The sequence below is a fragment of the Mytilus edulis genome, chromosome 10 (assembly GCF_963676685.1).
Source record: "Mytilus edulis chromosome 10, xbMytEdul2.2, whole genome shotgun sequence".
In the NCBI taxonomy this organism is placed as follows: Eukaryota; Metazoa; Mollusca; class Bivalvia; order Mytilida; family Mytilidae; genus Mytilus; species Mytilus edulis.
This window is the reverse complement of record NC_092353.1, coordinates 40,502,352-40,530,314: the sequence shown is the minus strand read 5'-3', so window position 1 is coordinate 40,530,314 and position 27,963 is coordinate 40,502,352. Positions and strand designations below refer to the sequence as shown.

General features: G+C 33.1%; 2 protein-coding genes across 2 annotated transcripts; both read left to right on the top strand.

Annotated features, from left to right (window-relative positions):
• Positions 1 to 646: 646 nt before the first annotated feature.
• On the top strand, positions 647 to 2,207 carry LOC139492429 (uncharacterized). The gene is made up of 3 exons (XM_071280625.1): positions 647 to 668; positions 1,063 to 1,157; positions 1,812 to 2,207. Exons 1-3 carry the CDS (start codon positions 660 to 662, stop codon positions 2,131 to 2,133), a joined length of 426 nt encoding a protein of 141 aa, XP_071136726.1. The 5' UTR covers positions 647 to 659; the 3' UTR covers positions 2,134 to 2,207.
• A 14,412-nt stretch (positions 2,208 to 16,619) lies between these two features.
• Positions 16,620 to 27,036, top strand: LOC139491166 (uncharacterized). The gene is made up of 4 exons (XM_071278585.1): positions 16,620 to 16,717; positions 19,276 to 19,301; positions 25,870 to 25,961; positions 26,248 to 27,036. The coding sequence occupies exons 2-4, from the start codon at positions 19,293 to 19,295 to the stop codon at positions 26,585 to 26,587; spliced, it is 441 nt and encodes a 146-aa protein (XP_071134686.1). The 5' UTR covers positions 16,620 to 16,717; positions 19,276 to 19,292; the 3' UTR covers positions 26,588 to 27,036.
• The last annotated feature ends 927 nt before the right edge of the window (positions 27,037 to 27,963 follow it).

Genomic DNA, 27,963 nt, shown 5'->3' with positions numbered 1-27,963 from the left:
TAGATTAAATTACTTGTAATCAGATTTGATTTCTTTATTAGCATATCATAACTTATATTAACCACATGTTTTTGTTTCTATATATTTTCTTCAATACTATCATAGTTTGTAGTTATGTGCTACAGTGCCTGTACTAACATTATGTTTGTATCGGTGTATTTCTTGGTGTAACAAACACGAGATTTACAAAATGACATCAGGTTATGTTGGCGTTGTTCCTTAATATTAAATCGATTAATTCTAAACCTCATCTTTCCCATCTTAAATAAGGTGAACTGGTATCTTCGATTAAGAAATTGCATCAATACAGCTGACACTAAAAGAGATACCGAATGTAACCTCTGCAATTTGTATTTGAATGTTTTATAAAGCTAGATAGATTAAAGTGTGATTGTTGCGATTTTTTGAATTAAAAGGTAGTGGATTCATTTATTTTCGTTGATTAAGGAAACTTAAATGTTCGTGGATCTTTAATTTTGTGGTTTTGTCGAAGTTTATAGGAAATGTTTCATTCGTTGAACATTTAATTTGGTGTTTTGCCTATACCCACAAAATCCACGAACATGGGTATCCAATGAATAATAATGAATCCACAGTATTTGTTTAATTTAATTAAAAACATCGTCTCATTTGTTGTTTCAGTATACACAGACATCGAAATGCATTATGTAAGTATTACTTTAAGCAAACATGGAAAGGCTTACCAGAAGCCCGTACATTGATCGTGTACGTTCTGCAAATATTTTCCTTTACTACACGTATATTATTATGCAGGTTAGAGCTTTCAAATCAAAAAGTTTTAGCAATAACATAAAATTGAGAAAGGAAACGGTGAATATGTCAAAGCGACAACCACCCGACCATAGAGCAAACAACAGCCGAAGGCAACCAATGGGTCTTCAATGTAGCGAGAATTCCCGCACCCGTAGGTGTCCTTCAACTATATTACTAAAATGGACAAGTGTATACGTAATCAGTGAGTGATTTTATAAACGTTTCGTTTCTCATAGCAGTTACTTTGCGGCAGTGTATGTTGTTTGATATTTGTGTTCTTTTTCACAGATTGACTTATTACAAGCCAAGAAAAAGCTCGAAGTTGGAAAGACTGTTGCCTTTAAAATCAGCTGTGATGATAAAACCCTCAGAAAAGTGCCTGGGTAAGTTCCGGAAATTCTAAGTTATTCCAACTACATTCAATTATTACTAAATAATTTAATTTTGAATGTAAATCATTTTCCTATTGGCTGACGTTGTTTTATTTATCAGCTTAAAGACATAATTTTGTTATGTGACCGTGGCGTCATTATGGTTTTTTCATGGTTTACTCAGCGTTAAAATGTAATTTAGAATTTATAGTCATATTCATGATTGTAATACTGTGAAGTTGAAAACTCTATTGTTAAAATACAGCATCAGTGATGCAACGTTTTGAATCAACGAGATGAATGAATGTGTGGTTGCTTCACGGCCAGTAACCAATAAATGACGCTTATTTAGAACGATAACTGAATTATGAAATAAAATTATCTTTGTACTAGAATTTACACACTAAGGAAACTGTTTAAAGGTTTATTGTCCACTGGATTTTACAACAAACATGTAGCTAGGAAACTTTATTCCAAGCTTTAAACAGAGAAGTTACGAAATCAAATTTAAGGTTGTTGGTTTTACCTGCCAGGTGCTAAGAATAATAATCATCATAATAAATTAGCTTAAGGTTGCTAAAAAAACAATTTTCAAGTTGATATAGATCATTATGCTGTTTTACGTATGTGATTATATGCTGTTCTACATATTTTCTTTCGTTTTAGTGGATTTGCTGTTAATTTTCAAGCCCATTATGATGACTATGCAAATATTGCTTTGCACTTCAATCCAAGAGAAAAATCATCAAAAGTTGTAGTGAATACTCGCATTAATAAGAAATGGGAAACTGAACTACATATTGAGGACGATATGGTGGGCCATGTGTACTTCGACTCCCCCTTCGAATTGAAAATCAACGTGAATGAAAAAAATCATGTTCTTATTTATGTTAATGGTAAATTTAAAACAGGATATTTCTGTAAAATTGATATAACAACAGCCAAATATCTTTGTTTTCCAGAAGGCGTACGGATCATGGATGATTAAGAAACAATACTTTTTTTAAATTAATTTCACATATATTTGATGCCTTTTATAGTATATAATCTTGACAAAATGCACTTATCTTGCTTTCTTTTTGTTTCAATTATCTCATTTTTCAATCTTCCTTTGAGCATACTGAAACACTCTTCATATCCATTGAGAATGATACTTTATCCTCGCTTTTAAGTCAGGCGACCAAACAATAGAAAATAGTTATGCTTTCCCTTTCTCTGTACTTGCTCAATAATTCAAATACCAAAACATTGTATAAATTTAGGATTGAATTTTGTTAATCTGGTAACCTGAAAATCGTCAACAACACTTCATTTCAACATGTGTTTAGGACAACATAACTTCAGAGTCTTAACCAATAGTTTACTAATATGACCAACTTAATATTTTCAGTTTAGCATCATCATGTTATATCAGCCAATTACCAAAATGCATAGATACTCTGTCCTAACTGGTCAATGCTGTGGCAAGTGTTACTGGAATATTTTGAATATAAAAATTAGCTTAACTTAACTTACATTTGGGACGTCACAAAAATAAGATAATGTTGAATTTGCTATTTTCAATTTTGACCTGCATTTCAATATTATAAATATATTGCATTTAATATTTCATGTCTAGTTCTTTCAATTTAAATTGAAATTTGACTTTTTGAATCGTGACATTCCCGTGTTCGATGGTTTAAACAACGTGTCATTTTTTAGAAATATATGTTCAAAAGGAAATGATTATGCATAGAAAATAATGTTTGCTTCAATTACAATAATAGACATATATTTTAATTTGTTAAAATGACTTAAGAAAAAGTCATATGGTCATGTTTATAAATCATTTTTGCTTGTATAAACAACTTTAGTTTCTAAATGTATATATGTCAACGATTGTCAAGAAAAGGAATATGACAAGGATAAATTAAAAAATAACCCAACTAACATAGATCGATTGATTGATAAATACTGTAGAAATATTGAATTTTACTTGCGTGACGTCAACTCGTTAATCAAAGAGTTTACACAACTTTGTGTCTACAACAAAGGAAATATTTTACAATACACTACACAAAAAATAAAAACACAAATTGAATACCACGAAGTAAACAAAAACCAGAAATGAAATCATTCACTGTTTAATGTGCTATATGTTTCATTGGGTTGGTTATCTAGTCATACAAATACTATATATTTAACGAGAGGAACATCACGCTACGCCAAAATATTAACGAGAGAAAAAAAAACAATTTGAATCAGAAATTACTTTAATCATGGTTTTTAATCGAGTAGTGTACTTGCAGATTATTTGATAAAAATATTTATTTGATCTCACCACTGCTCATTTTGTTGCATTTCGATGACAAATTCAAGTGTTAGGAGTTGTAGTTTATGTTAGAAGCACCTCAGATAGTGTATTAATGTTTTGGTTAAATCAAATCAATCAAAACGTTCTACGTCAGCTCAACTTTTCTTTATGACTCCTTTAACTAAGCATACAAAGCATTTAACGTTTATATATCTAGTAGATGCCAGTTATTAACACTTTTCCAACTGGACATGTAAGTCTGTACATAGTCAGCTATAAAAGGCCTCGATATGACTATGTAAACCAATTCAAACGAGATAACTAACGGCCTTATTTATATAAAAAATAAACGAAAAACAAATATGCTACACATAAACAAAATCCACTGAATTATAGGCTCCTGACTTGGGACAGGCACATACATAAATAATGTGGCGGGGTGAAACAAGTTATAATTTATGAAGATGACTATGCGGGGCCTATTATAGCTGACTATGCGGGGCCTTTTATAGGTGACTATGCGGTATGGGCTTTGCTCATTGGTGAAGGCCATACAGTGCCCTAAAGTTGTTAATGTCTGTGTCATTTTGGTCTCTTGCGGACAGTTGTCTCATTGACAATCATACCACATCTTCTTTTTTATAGGTATATATTAGATGTTAAAAGTATGTGTACATCCAAAAGAAACAACTAACTCTTTGGTGATATAATTATGTCTGTGTGCGCTCAAACTGTTGTCATTATAATGGAATTATTTGCGACTCTCATACATATGAGAGGTTTAGCTAGCTATTTAATCAGGTTTAATTCACTATTTTGTACATAAGGAAATGCCTCTATCAAGTCAGAAATATGAAAGTTGTTTTCTTTTTGCCTGATGTGTTTGGGCTTTTGATTTTGACATTTTTAAATATCCGTTTTTAATTTTCCGTTGCGTTAGGTATTGTTGTTGTTTTACTTTTTACAATGGGTGTCAATAGTTGTAGAAAAGCTTCTCTTATTTTTATTATTGGTTTGTTTGGCTGTTCTATATCAGACAGACAGGTGTGTGATATATTTAAACACAAAAAAAGAAAATTAATTGATTGAGTCACAGCAGTGTTCAATGATATATACACATGGAAAAAAGTATTGCAACACGACGATTTTTTAAAACTTGAAAAATCAGTCTCTTAATTTAGATGGAATATGATAAAATATTTGTAAAATAATATTGAAACGTAGTTAATGATAACATTGGCTTTAAAACGAATAAAAATTGGATGAAAAAAAAGTTTTATCTTACCAAAATTTTAATAACAAAATGAAGTGGTTTTTTGTACAAAATAATGCATTTTACAACTTTTACTATAGTAAAACTCTACAATGTCAGACATATCAAAATTAATCTTTAGATGAATGATTACATCATGGTTGATTGTTATGCGCAAAAGAACTCCAGCCTCCACTCAAACGGATAACCGCATCTTAACGTCTTCTGATTTCTGCCATTAGTTGACTAATTTGTTGCTAAGCTAGCAGAAACTATTCTTGACGAAGGGTATTGTTTATTTCATGACCTGTTTGAACTGGGGTGTGCTTTCGTGCACTTTACACCCAATAGTGGCCCATATATGCTCGATATGGTTCAAATTCGGACTACGATTGGGCCACAAAAGAGAAACCGGATTCCATTGGAACAATGGTTTCCTCCACGACGCTAATTTCCAACGTTTGCGAGCTCTGCACTATATTGGATACGGGCATCTGTGTGTCTGTTCGTAGGCAAAGGTCCCCGAAACGGTATTATCGCACGATAACCAGTAACGATGAGCCGATCTCGAACAGTTCTTGTTTAAAGGCTCCTGTATGGTCATCATTCCCTTTTTAGGATTGTATTGTTTGCAATGGGTTTCCTTCTGACCAACCTTCATTATGCTTTATTTTCCCTAGCAGTTGTTATAGGGGTCTCTTTGACCTCGGAAGGTCTTTAACAATGTTTCTTGCCTGACTTTTATTCTCAAAACGACTTATAGTGGAATGGTGATGACCAATAATACGTGCAATTATCACAGCGACATACCTGCTTCCCTCATGCTGGATATCTGCCATCTAGCTGCAGTTATGAGTTGTGGATGACCAATTACAAGGTGTCAATAACATCAATTTATAAACTTGGTTATTTCAAGTGTTGAAAACAATGAGGATAAAAACATCTGTTTTAATGTTTACGAGTACAGTAGCTGCATGTGCAGATAAGACCTGATAGAGTCGATAGTTATTAATTAAACTCCGGTGATATTTTAAATAATGTTTAACGAGTTCTATTTCAACAAATTATTTAACAAAAAAATGAAAAGTGTTTTTTTAAATTGAATTTCAATTAAGTGTTGCAATACTTTTTTCCATGTGTATATTAAAAGAATTTCTCTTTGTCGTTTACTTTTTTGTGTATATTTATAACTAAATGAAGACAAGGTTTGACTGTTAAAACATTTCTAGATAACAATTCTGTGGCTGAAAACTTCATCGATAATATAAGTCTAAAATATATGATTCATTTTAATTGTAACAGAAAAGAAATTGCAAGTTTATTAAGAAAAACAGAAGACAAAGATCATGTATATCAGTTATTTCAGCGTCCTAGATTCATAATTGGTTTACAGTATACATAGTTATCCGTTAGACGAAACACGTCTTAGTATAAGTTAAAGGTACAAATTGAAATTGGCAAAAATAGTAAAAATTATAGTTAAAATATTTCATGACAACAATGCGACTTTAAAATTCCCGAATCGTTTATAGCTAACCTAAACAATATCACTCAGTGATAGCTGATGAGCTGATTATTCAATAAGACAATTCTCCAAATGAGACAAAATGACACAGACATTAACAGCTATAGGTCACCATAAAGCCTTCAACAATGAGCAAAGCCCATACCACATAGTTAGCTATAAGAGACCCCGAAATGACAAATGTAAAATAATTCAAACGAGAAATTTATGTAAAAATAAAATGAACGAAAAACAAATATGTAACACATCAACAAACGATAACCCCTAAATTATATGCTCCTGACTTCTGAAGGCACATACATAACGAATGTGGCAGGGTTAAATATGTAAGCGGTATCCTAACCCTCCCTGTAAACTGAGACGTTTATTTAACAGTACAACATTACAACGCACTATAAAAATCAGTTAAAAAAAGGTTTAATTCATCAGACGAGAACAAATAGAAAATATCTAACAAAAACACTGAGTGAACATGTTCGAGTCCTTGTATATCTCCCCATAAAGAGACTATAAGTACAGATCTAAGAGTACATGCATTTTCCGATAACAATTTCAACAACTTATAAAAAATCATGCATTTATGACTAAATAGAAGAAGTATGTATTTCTGTTTTTGTCACTGGGTTGAAGAATAAAAACAGAATCACAAATATTGTACCATCATTTAATGGAAATGCTCCGTTATATTATCTTTGAATCTTCTTAAAATCTTACAAACGATCTATCAATGCAACACCTACATTTTGCTTAATTCTAAAAAGTTTGCAGTGTCGATGTTTTCAATGTATAATAAATAAACTTTTCATAGATACCAGGATTAAATTTTGTATTTATGCCAGACGTGCGTTTCGTCTACAAAAGACTCATCAGTGACACTCGAATCCAAAAAAGTTAAAAAGGCCAAAAAAAGTACGAAGTTGAAGAGCATTGAGGACCAAAATTCCTAAAGGCTTTGCCAAATACAGCTACGGTAATCTATTCCTTAGTTAGAAAATCCTAAGCATTTTTAAAAATTAAAAGTTTTGTAAACAGTTAATTTATAAATATGACCGTATCAACAACTGGGATGGTGACAGCCTCGGGGAATTAAAACTCTACCAGCAGTGGCATCGACCTAGTGGTCGTAAATAAACTCATCATAGATAAATTTTGTATTTACGCCATTATATATTGATATAAGCTATAGTATCCCATCTACAGTTTTTTCCAATAATAATTCTGCAACTATTCAATAGTTGTGTCCCGCTAATAGTATTGTGTTTTACTTTTTGTTTAAATCAAGCTCTTAAAAGAATTTAGAAAATTTACAACATTTAAGAGTTAAAAAGTTTCTCATATTTTAAATTAATGCTTTTAACTTAATATAGTAGTATGACTTTCCCTCTTCATTACAAAATCTTCTCTTCTGCATTCACTATTTCAATATCAGGACAACATTGTCATATAATATCTGAAATAATTTAAAAATTTGTAATGGGTAGACTATAACACAATATGTTTCATCATTTATCAGGTTACTTGTTTTGAGAAAATGATTGACAGTGAAACTTATTTTTTTCTTAAATAGAATGTTATCTGATATCAAATGAAAATATATCTTGTCAAAAAAGAATTCGAATTATGTAGAAATATGTAAATTAGATGATGTAAAAACTCGACTGACCCACTTATAAACCAAATGCAGGCCAAACGATTTTATGTATTTGTGATGAAGAGTAGTTGTAAGGGCACTAGCTACGAGATATGTAAAAATCTAAAATACGATATTTTTTTTGGTTCAATCATAAATGAAGATGAAATAGTGAAATAATGATTTGCTTTTAGCAGCCAGAATAGTTCAATGTTGTCAAAATTAGCTAAGAAACAATGATTATGAATTATTCACTTGCAGGTGAATACTTCGATCTCATTAAATCCGTATTCATGTGAACTTCTCAAGCTTTTGAAGATGTTATCATTTGAAATTGTTTGACAATAAAACAAATATGCCTAATGATATTAATTCAATTTAATAAATAGATGTTTCATGATTAAAGAAAAAAAGTAAATAGTTCACAATTCATGGCGTTCGTGAAGCAAAATCACAGTGGTTGCAATCGTTCAGGTATATATATTTACTCTATCTTAATAGCCAAATAATGTTGCAAATTCTTTTAACAGCGTAACTTAAACCCTTGTTTCTGTGCCATTGTTACAAATTTGCTTGCACCATGCTGTTATATAATATGAAACTTTTGTCAGTCGAATGCGGTGCATGATTGTGCGGTAGCATTTGAAAATAATGCTATTCTCTGTCGGTCATAAAATATTGATTATACTAACATGCATTCATATCAACGTGTATTTATGACATTCCTATAAATGTACGACAACAATTATTATACTTTCACTAAACATTATTGTTTTGACCATTCATTAGCAGGATTTACAAAGGATCTGCGACATTGTATCACCTGTGCCAGCCTTCACTTTTCTAGTCCTTCACAACTTTGAGCAAGTTATACAATTAAATGATTAAGATTATTGTTTTCATGTATTGCGTGATGACTTCCCTCATCTAGGGTTTAAATGCAGCGCATTATCAATGATAACGTTCAGATTAAGTAACTTCCGGAGCCGGTGTTAAGGATGATTTTTTTTATACTGCAGTCAAATCAATATATCTTATTCAACTCGACGCCATATTTTTTAGATTTGACAAAGGAGAAGCTGAGGATGTCAAAGTGTTATTCAAACTCAAGAGTCGATGACATATTCATACAGCTGTCAAACTTATTGACTAAGCTGTCAAGGAGGACAGAAAGGACAACCAACGGTATACAAAACACAAAATTGACAATTGAGAATTTATCAAAATAAAACGGGGAGATGGATCTTAAGTGCTTGTGATTATATATGGCTATCATTTAATTAGTCAGTATGGAATATCATATCTGCAATTTATGTTGTGGCTACTCATTTCGGTCTTCTTGTGTCGGGGTTGATATTTTTAAATTGATTGGTATTAAAAAGTAAATACAGGTAAAATTTCTAATGGGTTGACTGTATATTTCTTATATTTCTATGTTAGATACAGTCACTTACCCGATATCACTTTTCCTCGTGAATACTGGATTCATTTATTTCGTGGATTGCTAAAAACTTGCATTTTCAGGGATGTTTGTTTTTGTGGTTTTCCAAACAAAGTCTATTGAAAATGTGTTTTTTGTTGAATATTAACGAATCCGCAATATTTAAATAGAAAATTCTAAAACTATATCTAATTATCCATACGACCTGTTCAAACTGTTCTTGTTTCCATTGTATACAACGACTCCAAACCTATTTCTTTACAATTTCTAGAAAAAAAATATTTCACTGGTAGATATGTTTTGCTTAAAACCAATAAATCATTGTGTTTTACGCTTATTTGTTGATGTTTTAGTCCATACTCAAACGAATTCGTTCACCATCGATGGTAATGTGAATTTCATTGCGTTGTATATATCTCCACCTGATATAAGGCCTTTTTAAAGGGAGATTTATTTTCCCACCTTTCGAATGAAATAAATATTATTAATACATTTATCAACAATTGGAAATCTTGTTTCTACATTGCAGTATAAAGACAATAATAGTGCAGTGACTTGACATATCAACGATGTAAGGATTCGGCCCGACACGGGGAAATAGCTCGGTGGAGCTTCGCATTTCCCCGTTTCTAAGCATCATGCTTCAAGTCAATGCACTATTATTATCTATATTTATCTATCATAAAATGTCCTGACAGAACGAAGACACGAATCAAATACTGTGTGTATAATCGAAATTATATTAATGATATAATTGTCTTAATCGTCTGGTGTATATATATATATATATGTCTGGTGTATATATATATATATATATATTTTATATATATATATATATATATAATATATATAACTCGTCTAAACATCAACCCAACAATGTTAGATCTGTAAATTTGCTTTCGCTGGGCTCTCATAAAAGAGCTTTCGCTGGCTGTGTGTTACCTTTCCTCGTCAGTTTTAATCTAGCGGCGTACTACAGTACATGATATATAAGGCATGAAGATGTTATTGTTACAGATCAGGTAAATAATCTATAGTAAAGGATCCTACAAATTAATGTAATATACAGTCACAGAAAATAATTATATTTATAAGTACGTCTGAGTCAGTGACAACTCTACAACAGATGTATCTATCGGATCGCCATCAATGATGGTGATACATGGCTGTGTACATAATGTATATACAACACGCCTAAACATCAACCCAACAATGTTAGATCTGTAAATTTGCCTACGCAAATTTTTGGTTCTTCCCTCGCCGGGATTCGAACCCATGCCACTGTGATATCGTGACACCACATCGCCTGCACTGCAGCCGTCCCGCTAGACCACACGACCACCTGGGCTCTCATAAAAGAGCTTTCGCTGGCCGTGTGTTACCTTTCCTCGTCAGTTTTAATCTAGCGGCGTACTACAGTACATGATATATAAGGCATGAAGATGTTATTGTTACTGATCAGCTAAATTATCTATAGTAAAGGATCCTACAAATTAATGTAATATACAGTCACAGAAAATAATTATATTTATAAGTACGTCTGAGTCAGTGACAACTCTACAACAGATGTATCCTTCGGATGGCCATCAATGATGGTGATACATGGCTGTGTACATAATGTATATACAACTCGTCTAAACATCAACCCAACAATGTTAGATCTGTAAATTTGCCTACGCAAATTTTTGGTTCTTCCCTCGCCGGGAATAGAACCCATGCTACTGTGATATCGTGACACCAAATCACCTGCACTGCAGCCGTCCCGCTAGACTACACGACCACCTGGGTTCTCATAAAAGAGCTTTCGCTGGCCGTGTGTTACCTTTCCTCGTCAGTTTTAATCTAGCGGCGTACAACAGTACATGATATATAAGGCATGAAGATGTTATTGTTACAGATCAGCTAAATTATCTATAATAAAGGATCCTACAAATTAATGTCATATACAGTCACAGAAAATAATTATATTTATAAGTACGTCTGAGTCAGTGACAACTCTACAACAGATGTTTCCATCGGATCGCCATCAATGATGGTGATACATGGCTGTGTACATAATGTATATACAACTCGTCTAAACATCAACCCAACAATGTTAGATCTGTAAATTTGCTTTCGCAAATGTTTGGTTCTTCCCTCGCCGGGATTTGAACCCATGCTACTGTGATATCGTGACACCAAATCGCCTGCACTGCAACCGTCCCGCTAGACCACATGACCACCTGGGCTCTCATAAAAGAGCTTTCGCTGACCGTGTGTTACCTTTCCTCGTCAGTTTTAATCTAGCGGCGTACTACAGTACATGATATATCAGGCATGAAGATGTTATTGTTACAGATCAGCTAAATTATCTATAATAAAGGATCCTACAAATTAATGTAAGATACAGTCACAGAAAATAATTATATTTATAAGTACGTCTGAGTCAGTGACAACTCTACAACAGATGTATCCATCGGATCGCCATCAATGATGGTGATACATGTCTGTGTACATAGTGTATATACAACTCGTCTAAACATCAACCCAACAATGTTAGATCTGTAAATTTGCCAACGCAAATTTTTTTTTGGTTCTTCCCTCGCCGGGATTCGAACCCATGCTACTGTGATATCGTGACACCAAATCGCCTGCACTGCAGTCGTCCCGCTAGACCACACGACCACCTGGGCTCTCATAAAAGAGCATTCGCTGGCCGTGTGTTACCTTTCCTCGTCAGTTTTAATCTAGCGGCGTACTACAGTACATGATATATAAGGCATGAAGATGTTATTGTTACAGATCAGCTAAATTATCTATAGTAAAGGATCCTACAAATTAATGTAATATACAGTCACAGAAAATAATTATATTTATAAGTACGTCTGAGTCAGTGACAACTCTACAACAGATATATCCATCGGATCGCCATCAATGATGGTGATACATGGCTATCTACATAATGTATATACAACGCGTCTATACGAGTCTAAATTGAAAACTACGTTCAAACCTATGATTGTGTTGGATAAAAACCGCAATTTTTATACTTGTGCATGTAAAACAAATTTCGTTGTAGAAGGGTCTAAAAACAGCACAAACAACATTTTCCAAATGACCAAAAAAGTGAAGAAGTATATTTAAACAAAACGCATTTGACTAACAGGTCGAACAACTGATGTTCTTTAACTCTGCTGACTGCCATTGGCGATTGCCAAATAAAATTGATCACAAGATGTAACAAAATGGATCTTAGTATAAATTTAATACTAAACAGAATTTTTTTTACTTGTGGCCACGATGTTATGCCACAAACATAAGGTGTCAATAATTTTTAGTACACCAGATCCGGATTTCGACAATAAATGTCTCTTCAGTGATGTTAGGGATCGAAACGATATATATATATATACAACTCGTCTAAACATCAACCCAACAATGTTAGATCTGTAAATTTGCTTTCGCAAATTTTGGTTCTTTCCTCGCCGGGATTCGAACCCATGCTACTGTGATATCGTGACACCAAATCGCCTGCACTGCAGCCGTCCAGCTAGACCACACGACCACCTGGGCTCTCAAAAAAGAGCTTTCGCTGGCCGTGTGTTACCTTTCCTCGTCAGTTTTAATCTAGCGGCGTACTACAGTACATGATATATAAGGCATGAAGATGTTATTGTTACAGATCAGCTAAATTATCTATAGTAAAGGATCCTACAAATTAATGTAATATACAGTCACAGAAAATAATTATATTTATAAGTACGTCTGAGTCAGTGACAACTCTACAACAGATGTATCCATCGGATCGCCATCAATGATGGTGATACATATCTGTGTACATAATGTATATACAACTCGTCTAAACATCAACCCAACAATGTTAGATCTGTAAATTTGCTTTTGCAAATTTTTGGTTCTTCCCTCGCCGGGATTCGAACCCATGCGAAAGCTCTTTTTATAGAGCCCATGTGGTCGTGTGGTCTATCGGGACGGCTGCAGTGCAGGCGATTTGGTGTCACGATATCACAGTAGCATGGGTTCGAATCCCGGCGAGGGAAGAACCAAAAATTTGCGAAAGCAAATTTACAGATCTAACATTGTTGGGTTGATGTTTAGACGAGTTGTATATACATTATGTACACAGCCTCTACATTTGCTCTCATGTAAAAGAGAACCCTTCATCATACAACGTCTTTTAGCGACATTCTGTTTATTTTTACTCTAATAAATCTTATTTATTGCCACATAATATTTAAATATTTTTAACAAGAATAAAAAGTCGCCTAGGTTTGCATAGTTCTTGTAGCTATAATTTCTTTAGACATAGTAAAACGAGCTTCAAATAATAGTGTCTTTGAATGTAAATCGTACTACTACGAGTGTCTTTTACAAGAATTATGAATACATGAGCACTCTGTTAATCCCACATACAAAATAATTATATCACTCGGAGTTTATTCAGGCAAAATCAATAAGTCATAAAAACCAGATCATTTAATTTTAGATGCATGTAAGATAAATTGATAATATTCTTCATATAAACGATCAATCTTTTCAGATAGGTTTCATAAATTTATCCTCCATAATTTCAAATTAAAAAAAAACAATAGGTCCGAATTTGTTTGTCTGATTTTCAGACTGGTACCTCGAATTTGACTTTATCTTTTATCTCAGTATCGGAATTAATGACAAAAGAGTCGATTTTAATTTTGAAAGTATCAATATACCACTTCGCCTGCATATGGGATACTGGTATACATTTCCAAACTCATTCGGTATTCAAGAGCTATTAGCCTAGAAGTCAACATTTCTGTGCTGACATGAATTATCATGGATATGGTCATAACTATGAATAAACTGTTCATAAAACGTTTAATTTTTGAACGACTAAGGAATAGATTATCTATGCTGTATTTGGCGAAACTTTTGAGAATGCTCAATGCTGTTATATTTCAACGTAACGTGCGTCTTGCGCAAATACAAAATTTCAATTCTAGTGTGTTGAGTTTATTTACAACCACTGGGTCGATGCACATGCTGTTGGAGTTTTTATTCCCCAATGGTATCACCAGCCAAGTAGTCATAATGACATGAATTATCATTGATATGGTTATAAACCTACATTAAGCATTTACTTATCTTTGATTTAAAAAAAAAAAAGGCTTTTCTACCTCCGGAATAGATTACATTAGCTGTATTTCTCGAAACTTTTTGGAACTTTTTGGTCCTCAATACTCTTCAACCTCGTACTTTATTTGTCCTTTTTAACTTTTTTTATTCTAGCGTCACTGATGAGTCTTTTGTAGACAAAGCTCGCGTCTGACACAAATACAAAATTGTACTTATATATACTTTCACTTTGTTAATATATAAACACAAAATCCGATATTCTTTTAAAAATGTTCATTATAAAGTGAAAAATAGCTATATATAACAATTGAAATGTATGACCATTTGACTCTTTTTAAATTAAATTACCATGATATCATCTTTTCTCCTTTTGTAAATGGTTATCAGTAAAGCTTTTCACTTTTGCAAAATTTGATATCACATTTTTGTCATCTCGGTAGACACATTTTTTCTTTGACATTTTCATATCATATTACTGTTAATTCGGTCAGGAAACGAAATGTGTGTATGTTGTAGTATTTTGTTTTTCTGGAGTTCATGTAAGTGTATTACACTGAAATTCAGAAACTTCGCAAATGTTCAGTTCAACTTTTGAAACGCATAATGTTAAGTTCTTCTTATAGTTTCTTTACAATAAAGGAACATAACGTGAAACAAAATAAGTACGTCAAAACTTTGAGTATCCCTTTTTAAACATGACAAAGGTAATAAATTTTGTTCATTCTCACCTTATAACAAAACATACTAAGATTTATACATGTCTCTTTTCTTTTGTACATTACGATTGTGTACTCTCCTCATGTAAGTTCGTTATTTCTTTTCATTTACATTCTACACTATCAAATTAGCGAGAGAAAACAATATTTTCTATACGGGAATAGCCGCGTAAATAAATGAGAGTGTTTATAATTTTGCTATCTAAATTTTCTTTTTTATACAAATAATGTATTGAAAACAATTCTTCTGAATAGGTTTATTTCTACCATTAACATATATAAAATAAACTAATTTTTTTACAAGTTTAAATAAAAAGTATCACTGCTTTTCCATTCCATAATTATTTTAGTATTTCAACGTTGTGAACTAAGCTACACTGGTCCGAGTACACAGTTATCGTTCTTTGATTTTCGTTGTCCACGAGTATAGTCCTTAGTGTGGACAGTGGGTTACTTACCAATTTTTGTTATACCCCTTCCAAATTTATTTCTCCATGTTTTATGCCTCTTATAGCAAGTTGGGGAGGGTGAAATGACACTGTAAAAAATTTGGGTCATAAATATTAATGTAAAGTAGTGATTATGTCCAGCTGAAAAAGGTAAAAAATTAGCACTTCGGAAGCTGTCTAAAGATTTCAAGACCCCATTAACATAAAACTGTCCATATTTTGAGTTAGAGCTGATGAAGTTTTCTATAATTTTGATATAATTTTAATATAATATAATAAAAAGTAGTACAACACACTGTAAAAATATTATTGAGAAAACGCAGGTGGGATTTTTTTAATTTTCATTTATTGTCTTAAAGAAATGCACTGCGAAATAACTGTGTACTCGGACCCACTGACGAACTTTATATTGAAATGCGTGTCTGGCGTACTTTATTATAAGCCGTGTTTTTTTATTTTTTATTTGCTATAGGGGAAAAGGCACGTCATTAAGGTAGCACAATACAAAGATTGTTTTACTTCACTGTCAACGTTATGATTGCTTACATAATTGTTGTATGATACTAGCATTGCATTAATTTGAAAAAGAGTAATCTGTTAGCTATCGATTATTTATAAAAAAAAAATCAAGCATTATAAAGAAAGTTACAGCATTTTAAAACTGGAAAATAGAAGGTATAAAATCTGTGTATTGTGCTACCTTAAATAAGAGTGTTTATAATTTTGCTATCTAGATTCTCATTTTTATACAAATAATGTATTGAAATCAGAAGAGAGAAAAACAATTCTTCTGATTCAGAATAGTTTTTTTTCTACCATAGGCATATATGATATTATAAATTAGATTTGTCATAACTTTTAAAAAGAAATGTTTTTTCCATTGCTTTTCAATTTCATAATTAATTTGGCCTTCCATCTTTTTCAACTGAGCTCGACTGATAAGCCTTATCCAAAAATGCGAGTCTGGCGTACTTAATTTTCAGCTGTGTTATGTTTTTGAGTTTTTGGGTGATTTAAATGCGGACATATGATAAACAAAATCATCGTAACACAAATACCCCATGTGACAAATAGGAATTTTTATATAAAAACGTCTTCACACTTCAAACAGGTATTATCTGGATGTCGTTTTAAACAGTTAAGAAGTGGTTTTGTTGGTAAGTTTTTGATTCATTTTGTTGTATGCATAGCTTAGATTGATGAAGTTCAAGTGGCCATCACAACATATTTTGACAGAATAAGTTAAACTTTTGAATTTACGGTAAGTTTTTATTATTATTGTCATTATTACTATTAACCAAAACATGACTGCATTAATTTTTTTTTATCTTAGGTGTATTTATACCAGATTAAGAAGGCATTAAGTCTTGCTAGTGAAAAAAATTAAAAATAACATTATGAAAAACTGCACCGATTCCAATACACCGAGGAGGATATAATGGAAATGCAGAAGTTTTGATTTGTAACATTTTTGTTGATTCTGATTTATTGATTTTACTATAGACCTGGGGTATTCTAGTGGTTGCTAATTGTGAACCCTAACTGACAGACATGGTTTGTATTCATATCAACCGGAATTAAAACTAAAACGTGTCATTGAAGACAAACAGGAACAAAGCATTCTACCAAAGTTCCTTGACGTCCGGCACATTGTTGTTATCCTTTTACTAAATAACACCAGTTTGGTGGGTGCTTGTATCTCACATACAAAACTACCACAACTAAGATGTGTTATTTATATCTTTTCCTCTATAATGAATCAGACAGACGACTTCAAACTAGAAACTATGATAAACGTGAAGATTTCAACATCCCAATTATCAACTACCCATATCCATTTATCCGCAGTAATATTTATCAAAGGTACCAGGATTATAATTTAGTACGCCAGATGCGCGTTTCATCTACATAAGACTCATCAGTGACGCTCATATCAAAATATGTATAAAGCCAAACAATAGAAGTTGTAGAGCATTGAAGATTCAAAATTCCAAAAAGCTGTGCCAAATACGGCTAAAATACTCCTTTATCCGTCGTATGTCGTATACATATATTATTTTATACGTTGCGCTTGTAATTGCTAACTTTCCTATTCTTGTTTTTAAGTAACGTATTTAGTATTTCAAAGAATAAGTTACACACGCAAATGTCTACACTTTAAAGACCTACATATAATGGTATGCTCCTAACACAAAATTTAAGCTGCCTACTTTTATGTCCTGACAACATCGGGAAAAGGTTGACCGACACGACATGTTTGTGTCTCACGCATCCGAAATCAACTTTTTCCGGTCTTTGACCGTGATTTACCCAAAAATGTGTCTGCTATGTACACAATGTAAATTTAAGGACATATTCCATGATTTCTAATCGTGAAATGTGGACTGGAAATGATTTGCATGACTATGAAGGTTCATTCGTTAATTGCAGGAAATCTTTAGTTTGTTGATATATTAAGTTGCGCTTCATTTGGAGTTAATGCGATTTCTTTTTTGAATTTTGATATCTCGATAATAGATTTAGAAGTTTTTAACATCGGTTAACTGCTTTTGAAAATGTATTTGACTTATGACGGTTGTCGGTATATTTCTGCATATTCTAACGGATAACTGTCGTATACGTTGTACATGCAGGCCATTACATCATATTTCATCTTTGAAACTGCATTAACTGATAAATAGTTGTGAAAGTATGATATATTGTATCATCAGTTTATGCATATCAAATATTCTAATGCAATTATTTTGCAACAATTGTTCTGATTGGATAACAGCAAGCGTAAAATTCTCTATCGCCTTGTCTGTAACTAAGGAAGCCGACATTTTGAATTTTGGAATCTATTGACATGTTATTTCTACATAAATAAACAAAAAACTCAATTGTTGCGCCTAAAAATCTTCTTTTTATCAAATTTTATTACATTCTGAAGCGGCACAGAAGACAGAAAACGCCCGGTGTTTATGTTTGACGCCGGAAGCATACCTATGACGTCATTTAGTGTAGGGACCAAAGAACATAACATCTTTTCGCGGAATTTTCTTAAATGAACATTTTACAACGAAATAATGATTGAAATTTAATTATAAACTTGTTTTGCATTAAAATAGAGATAACTGTATTGTATTTGAAGCTTTGCGGGCGTCCATCGGTAGTTTTACTGTCGCAAATACCCGTTTAGCTGTCTCCGCTCCGCGTCGCCAGGTAAACTAAATTTGCGACAGTAAAACTACCGATGGACGTCCTTAAAGCTTCAAATACAATACAGTTATCTCTTAATTATCCTGTTTAGCATTCTGTTTGCACTTCCGACTTTTAAAACCAGGATTGAATTAGGAACAGTATTTGTGATATTTCTTTAATGAAAATATTGCGAAACAAATAAATACACACAAAAAAAACCATACAAAACAAAACAAAACAAAATAATTACACAGACAAACAAAAACATTATAACAAAAACTCAAAACATTTACATTATAATTCAACAAGGATATACTACAATACTTCATCTTTTATATCGTATTAATTTAAATCTGTGAAAATAAGATCAGGACTATAAAACCGTACTTCTTTTGTAAAAATTGCAGACCGTTACACAGATCGAAATTAAAGTATTTAAACACTTCTTCATTATGGATAATATTTCTTCGCAACAAAAAAAGAAAGTCATGCAGCACTAAAATGATTTTATGCATTGTTCAATTATTTGTTACAGTATACGCAGTCAGTAACATGGTTTATGTAAGTATTTACAACTACTGGCATATCATATATACTGCTTTGGGTTATATTATTAAAGTAAAAAGAAAAGTAAAATGAAAATAGGTGTCAAATGTGATATGTTTTTTTGTGAGTTCGTTTTGCTAAGTCTTTTGTTTTCTTCGTTGTTTTGTGTGCTGTTTGTCTTTTCCCTTGGCGTTGTCATTTTATTTTCGGCTTATGAGTTTGAATGTCCCTTTTGTATCTTTCGCCTCTCTTTCTCTTAAATACATGTATAAATATATATACATTATCATTCTTTACGACAGACAAAATAGCTGATCAATACGAAAGGTATACAATCTACATGCACTTTACAGTGCAAGATAATGCCGACAAGGAAATGCAATACATTGCCCATCACATGCTTTAATTGTATTTCGCCTGGGTGATCGAGGGAGTCTATCGTGCTAAACACAGTGCAAGTGGTGTTGTCATGATGTAACAAAAGTAAGAGTTCGAATCCCTCTGAAGGAAAAACAAAAAATGGCAAACGCAAATTTGAAGGTCTCACATTGTTGGCCCCAAAATATAGCATTCTCAATTTCATTCAGTTTTACAAAATTGTTAAAATGTATACTTTTAGTTATTTATTGGGCAGTAGAATGCTTCTGCTAAATAAATATGGGCTGTGTTTGACAATACAATGTACATATATCGAGTACTAGCATCATTAAGTCATGCTAAATTACTGAAATCTTCACAATTTTATCATTTAAGTTATATTTTAGACGGTTTCCGTCTTAAATGAAAGTGGCCGCATTCGTGTTCATTCTTAATATTGAAATGTAAGTTGTGTTTCATGATAATACATAACATATATAAAGGTTGAAGATGAACATGAATGCGGCCACTGTCATTTTTGACAAAAACCATCTAAAATGTGACAATTTTTGGCATATTTGATAGATTTATCATATTTAAGCTAGAATCGGGGCGTTTTTAATGAGTAAATCAGATAAAATCTTTTACATATACTTATTGAATCAACTAAAATAGACACTTAAGTATTTAAAAAGTGTCGAAAAATTTTCATCAGATAAAATCTGAGGCCAAAATCGGCCCTTACCGGACCTACTTCTTTGAGACTACTTATATACTCTGGTTTATATAATCCGTTCATCCTATCCTATAAAAAAAAATTAACACCTTATATTGTGTTCTACCATCTTTGCCACAAGTCTTTTGTTTTCTACTTGGTATTTGAATTAACATAGAGATCCATTTTGTTACACCTTGTGATCAATTTATATGGAAATTGTCAATGGGAGTTAGCAGGGTTTAAGATCATCAGTTGTTCAACCTGTTAGTCAAATGCGTTTTGTTAAAATATATTTTTTCACTCTTTTGGTCTTTTGGAAAATGTTGTTTGTGCTGTATTTAGACCCTTCTTCAACGAACTTTGTTACATTCACACGTATAAAAATTGCGGTGTTGATCCAACGTAATCATAGGTTTGAACGTTGTTTTCAAATTAAAGTATAGTATTATAGTATACAACTCGTCTAAAAATCATCCCATCAATGTTAGGTCTGTAAATTTGCTTTCGCATTTTGTTTTTGTTCTTCCCTCGCCGGGATTCGAACCTATGCTACTGAGATATCGTGACACCAAATCGACTGCAGTGTAGCCGTCCTGCTAGACCACACGACCACCTGGATTTCATAAAATGAGGCTTTCGGTGGTGTTACCTTTCCACGTCAGTTTTAATCTAGCGTCATACTACAGTACATATATATACACGGCGCCGTGGAGGAAGTTACGAATCAAATCTACTCTAACATCGTTAGGTTGATTTTCTAGGCACTTTATACATATTCTAAGGCCTGGTATTTTTTAATCATAAGAAATCCGATGGACAAGGTATAATTTGCAGTTGTCACTACACACAGGAAGACATAAACATATATTTATTTACAGTGATTGTATGCTTCTAAAAATAGATTAGCATCCTGCAATTATACTGAAGAGATGAGTAGATGATCATTTCTGTACACTAAAATAAATACTTCGTGTATTGTATCAGAGATCCTTGTTTAATTCCTACAAGAAGGTAACACCTCTCGAAACGAAAGCTTATTTTTTATAAGCTAGAGTTAGAGGAGGGGATAAGGTCTCTGCGCAATGCTAGGCGGTGTTGTCGTAGAAGTTAGAAAATAAAGTACAGGTCCCAGCCCCGGCGCCGGGGAGGAAGTTACGAATCAAATCTACTCTAACATCGTTAGGTTGATTTTCTAGGCACTTTATATATATATATATATACAGCTCGTCTAAACATCAATCCAACAATGTCAGATCTGTAAATTTGCTTTCGCAAATTTTTGGTTCTTCCCTCGCCGGGATTCGAACCCATGCTACTGTGATATCGTGACACCAAATCGCCTGCACTGGAGCCGTCCCGCTAGACCACACGACCACCTTGGCTCACAAAATAAGAGCTTTCGCTGGCCGTGTGTTACCTTTCCTCGTCAGTTTTAATCTAGCGGCGTACTACAGTACATGATATATAAGGCATGAAGATGTTATTGTTACAGATCAGCTAAATTATCTATAGTAAAGGATCCTACAAATTAATTTAATATACAGTCACAGAAAATAATTATATTTATAAGTACGTCTGAGTCAGTGACAACTCTACAACAGATGTATCCATCGAATCGCCATCAATGATGGTGATACATGGCTGTGTACATAATGTATATACAACTCGTCTAAACATCAACCCAACAATGTTAGATCTGTAAATTTGCTTTCGAAAATTGTTGGTTCTTCCCTAGCCGGGATTCGAACCCATGCTACTGTGATATCGTGACACCAAATCGCCTGCAATGCAGCCGTCCCGCTAGACCACAGGACCACCTGGGCTCTCAAAAAAAGAGCTTTCGCTGGCCGTGTGTTACCTTTCCTCGTCAGTTTTGATCTAGCGGCGTACTACAGTACATGATATATAAGGCATGAAGATGTTATTGTTACAGATCAGCTAAATTATCTATAGTAAAGGATCCTACAAATTAATGTAATATACAGTCACAGAAAATAATTATATTTATAAGTACGTCTGAGTCAGTGACAACTCTACAACAGATGTATCCATCGGATCGCCATCAATGATGGTGATACATGGCTGTGTACATAATGTATATACAACTCGTCTAAACATCAACCCAACAATGTTAGATCTGTAAATTTGCTTTCGCAAATATTTGGTTCTTCCCTCGCCGGGATTCGAACCCATGCTACTGTGATATCGTGACACCAAATCGCCTGCAATGCAGCCGTCCCGCTAGACCAAACGACCACCTGGGCTCTCAAAAAAAGAGCTTTCGCTGGCCGTGTGTTACCTTTCCTCGTCAGTTTTAATCTAGCGGCGTACTACAGTACATGATATATAAGGCATGAAGATGTTATTGTTACAGATCAGCTAAATTATCTATAGTAAAGGATCCTACAAATTAATGTAATATACAGTCACAGAAAATAATTATATTTATAAGTACGTCTGAGTCAGTGACAACTCTACAACAGATGTATCCATCGGATCGCCATCAATGATGGTGACACATGGCTGTGTACATAATGTATATACAACTCGTCTAAACATCAACCCAACAATGTTAGATCTGTAAATTTGCTTTCGCAAATATTTGGTTCTTCCCTCGCCGGGATTCGAACCCATGCTACTGTGATATCGTGACACCAAATCGCCTGCACTGCAGCCGTCCCGCTAGACCACACGACCACCTGGGCTTCAAAATAAAGCTTTCGGTGGTCATGTGTTACCTTCCCTCATCAGTTTTAATCTAGCGTCGTACTACAGTACATGATATATAAGGCATGAAGATGTTATTGTTACAGATCAGCTAAATTATCTATAGTAAAGGATCCTACAAATTAATGTAATATACAGTCACAGAAAATAATTATATTTATAAGTACGTCTGAGCCAGTGACAACTCTACAACAATGTTATCCATCGGATCACCAGCAGTGATGGTGATACATGGCTGTGTACATAATGTATATACAACTCGTCTAAACAGCAACCCAACAATGTTAGATCTGTAAATTTGCCTACGCAAATTTTTTGTTCTTCCCTCGCCGGGATTCGAACCCATGCTACTGAGATATCGTGACACCAAATCGCCTGCACTGTAGCCGTCCCGCTAGACCACACGACCACCTGGGCTTCAAAATAAAGCTTTCGGTGGTCATGTGTTCCCTTTCCTCATCAGTTTTAATCTAGCGTCGTACTACAGTACATGATATATAAGGCATGGAGATTTTATTGTTACAGATCAGCTCAACTATATATAGTAATGGATCCTACAAATTAATGCAAGATACAGTCACAGACAGTCATTATATTTATTAGTACGTCTGAGTCAGTGACAACTCTACAACAGATTTATCCATCGGATCACCAGCAATGATGGTGATACATAGCTGTGTACATTTTGTATATACAACTCGTCTAAACATCAACCCAACAATGTTAGATCTGTAAAATTGCTTTTGCAAATTGTTTGTTCTTCCCTCGCCGGGATTCGAATATATATACACGATTTAATAACAACATTTTCGTATTATAACATCTTATATCAGTACCGTTGTGTAAATCTTTAGACTGGTATATATTAGACTCGTCTATATATATATATATATAGACGAGTCTAAATTGAAAGCTACGTTCAAACCTATGATTGCGTTGGATAAAATTTTTTATACGTGCATGTAAAACAAATTTCGTTGTAGAAGGGTCTAAAAACAGCACAAACAACATTTTCCAAAAGACCAAAAAAGTGAAAAAGTATATTTAAACAAAACGCATTTGACTAACAGGTCGAACAACTGATGTTCTTTAACCCTGCTGACTGCCATTGGCGATTGCCAAATGAAATTGATCACAAGATGTAACAAAATGGATCTTAATATAAATTTAATACTAAACAGAAAGGAAATTTAACTTGTGGCCACGATGTTATGCCACAAACATACGGTGTCAATATTTTTTTAGTACACCAGATCCGGATTTCGACAATAAATGTCTCTTCAGTGATGTTGGGGATCGAAACGGTATTGGGAAGGCCATATAAAAAGTACCCTCGTTTTTAGATAAGACTCTTGAATATATATATATATGTACAACTCGTCTAAACATCAACCCAACAATGTTAGATCTGTAAATTTGCTTTCACAATTTTTTTTGTTCTTCCCTCGCCGGGATTTGAACTCATGCTACTGAGATATCGTGACACCAAATCGCCTGCACTGTATCCGACGCGCTAGACCGCTCGACCACCTTGGCTTCACAATGATAAAGCTTTCGGTGGTTGGGTGCTACCTTTCCTCTTCAGTTTTTATCTAGCGTCGTAATACAGTACATGATATATAAGGTATAAAGATGGAATGGTTACAGATCAGCTGAAATATCTACTGTAAAGGATTCTACAAACTAATGCAAGATACAGTCACAGAAATAATCATATTTATAAGAACGTCTGATGCAGTGGCAACTCTACAACAGATTTATCCATCGAATCACCAGCGAAGTGATGGTGATACATGGATGGGTACATTTTGTATATACAACTCGTCTAAACGTCAACCCAACAATGTTAGTTCTGTAAATTTTCCTTTGCAAATTTTTTGTTCTCCCCTCGCCGAGATTCGAACTCAACCCAATTATAACATATACTTATTTGGAATGTTTAAATACGCAGCCTCTGTTACCGTTTTCAAATTGAAATATTAAGCCAGTTTAGCTCGATCAGTGCGGTTTATTGGGAATGTATTTCCACGCAATCGTTGTTGTAACAACTTAACTGTCATCATCTTTCAAGTTTTAGAGTCGAAGCATATCTGCAGTCTCTGTTGTAAATAGCTATATGATAATCAAATTTTAGAGTTGTAGAAGCGTTTTTATGATGTTCGAGTTAGACTGTTTTATTATATAAATTTCAAGATTGTTATAGTTTTATAATCAGAATAGATTGATATGAGTCATAGTACATCTTAATCATACTGATAAAGGATATCCGAAATATTTCACATTTGATATTTTATTAATTTTTTTAGTGATGTTATATCCTTTAAGACTTGCTATATATTATTTTGGGTAGTGTACCGTATCATAATTCTATGATCCATCACCAATTATACACGTATTCAGTTAGGCGTTGTTCAGATTATCCTTTGTTATCTTGACTGAAATCCAGCTACATTTGATAAAGCTAACATTAAATTGTTATTTTAGATGTTTGTAGTTGTATCTTTTGCATTTGTTTCAATTTTTTAATCTTTACCTATAATCATTAAAGCAAGACTATTAATCTTTTAAACGCGTAGATGCAACCTAATTGGAATATGTTAGTTTAATTCCTTCAATTAAGATTGAACTAGAATTATTTTTAGTCATCAGGTCACAGATTTATAAAGTGGATCATGTCCCATCACATCAAGATATTTTAAAATTATTGTATCTAAATTAAACTATTATTTCATTCTTTTCATTGAATGTTATTCAATTGAATTTTTGTTTTTCTATTTAAAGTTTAACCTATTGGCAAATCAGGATAATTTCAAAGTAAAACAGAAGGTTTCCTTTGAATTCGAGTGTGCAAAAGGACATAAACCAACTGAAGGGTTAGTATGAATACAAATCTTAACAAAATCTATCAGAAAGATATGCCATCAAAGAACGAGAGTTTTGAAGTATCGTAAACAAACTTATAACATGTAGATATAATAATAATATCAATATAGTTTAAAAAAAAAACAGTACACAAGAAACGAAACTACAGAAAAAAATTATATTAAAATGCATCATAGATGTAACTGTTATTTTAAAGGCGCTATATTGCAGTTTTTATTAATTTATGCATATTAATGCATATTAATAATAATTCCTATTATTTTTTCTTCATTTCAGTGGATTTGCAATAAATTTTCAAAACAGCCATGCTGACTATGAAAATATCGCTTTGCAAGTCTGTTTTAGGGCCCCATCAAACCTTGTTGCATTGAATACATGCATCAAAAAGAAGTGGGGCACTGAAGAACACATTACGTGCCAAAATGTAAAGGATTTGTACTACGACAAACCCTTTACTTTGGGAATCGATGTGCTGACAAAAAACTCTATCAATGTTTATTTGAATGGTCAACTGAAAGCAGGCTATGAGTGTCCAGTTGATTTATTAAAAGCGGAATATATGTGTATATCGGAATGTATTAGCTGGAAAAAGGCATGGGAGACCATACATTCTTAAGTACTTTGTGAGACTACTGCATTATATATGTTTGTCTTGCTTTGTCGATCGTTGTATCAAATAACAAACCGTTTTTAGAATGTAATTATGTATCGTAAAAAACAAAATGTAACAATGTATCATAAAATTGGTATATACTTTCACTTCAAGGTGCACACTTATAATTATGTCAATGGAATATATAAATAACTGTTTTATTGAGGACATTTTTTGAGTGCAAATTCTTTTTCTTATTCTAAAAGCTGTTGAGAATTAAAATTGATATCCTTTTTTACTAATGAAATGGCTAAAGCTAAAAATATGTCATGCCATGCTTATTAAATTACAAATAATACAACCACCTTGCTGATGTTTCGTCCCTTACAAAAAATGTAACTTTTGCTTTTTTCTTTTACAATCATATCTTCATATCTCATGCATATTACACAAACAATAAAAAATTATACTACTGTAAAGTGTTGACTAATGATGAGTGTTTGATATCAATGCAATTATCACCACATATTGAGTCAGTTAAAAAACACATGTGGTAGAGGCGGATTAAGGGGTGCTTATACCCTTACGAGGCTACATTAATGCATACTTTTTATCTATTATGGATGATGTCATCTTCACCATATGGAACTCTTTGTTTAATAGCTTCCTTGTGAGCAGCAACTTCTATCTAGGAAATAATGATAGAAAATACAAACCCTGGGATATCGTATCAATTTGGAGATATATATCTCCATTTAAAAAAAAGTTCATTGGAAGATACCAAAACTTTGTGGATAAATAATCCGTGTTAAAGTGTTACTTTTATATGTCGTAATCATCAAACTTCACTGTATATAGATATCGAAAGAAATTTAAGTGCCAATGAGACAACTCTTTATTCAAGTCACAATTTATAAAAGTAAATTATTATAGGTCAATGTACGGTCTTCAACACGGAACCTAGGCTCACACCGAACAGCAACCTATAAAGGGCCCCTACTAGAGTAAAACCATTCAAATAAACTCATCATAGATACCAGGATTAAACTTTGTATTTACGCCAGACGCACGTTTCGTCTACAAAAGACTCATCAGTGACGCTCGAATCTAAAGAGTTAAAAAAAACCAGTAAAGTACGAAGTTGTAGAGCATTGAGGACCAAAATTTTGCCAAATACAGCTAATTATAAATAAGGCTATCTATTCCTGATGTAGAAAATTCTTAGTATTTCAAAAATTCAAAGGTTTTGTCAACAGTTAATTATAAATATCACCATATCAATGATAATTCATGTCAGCACAGTAGTGCTGACTACTGGGCTGGTGATACCCTTGGGGAATTAAAACTCTACCAGCAGAGGCAACGACTCAGTGGTTGTAAATAAACTCATCATAGATACC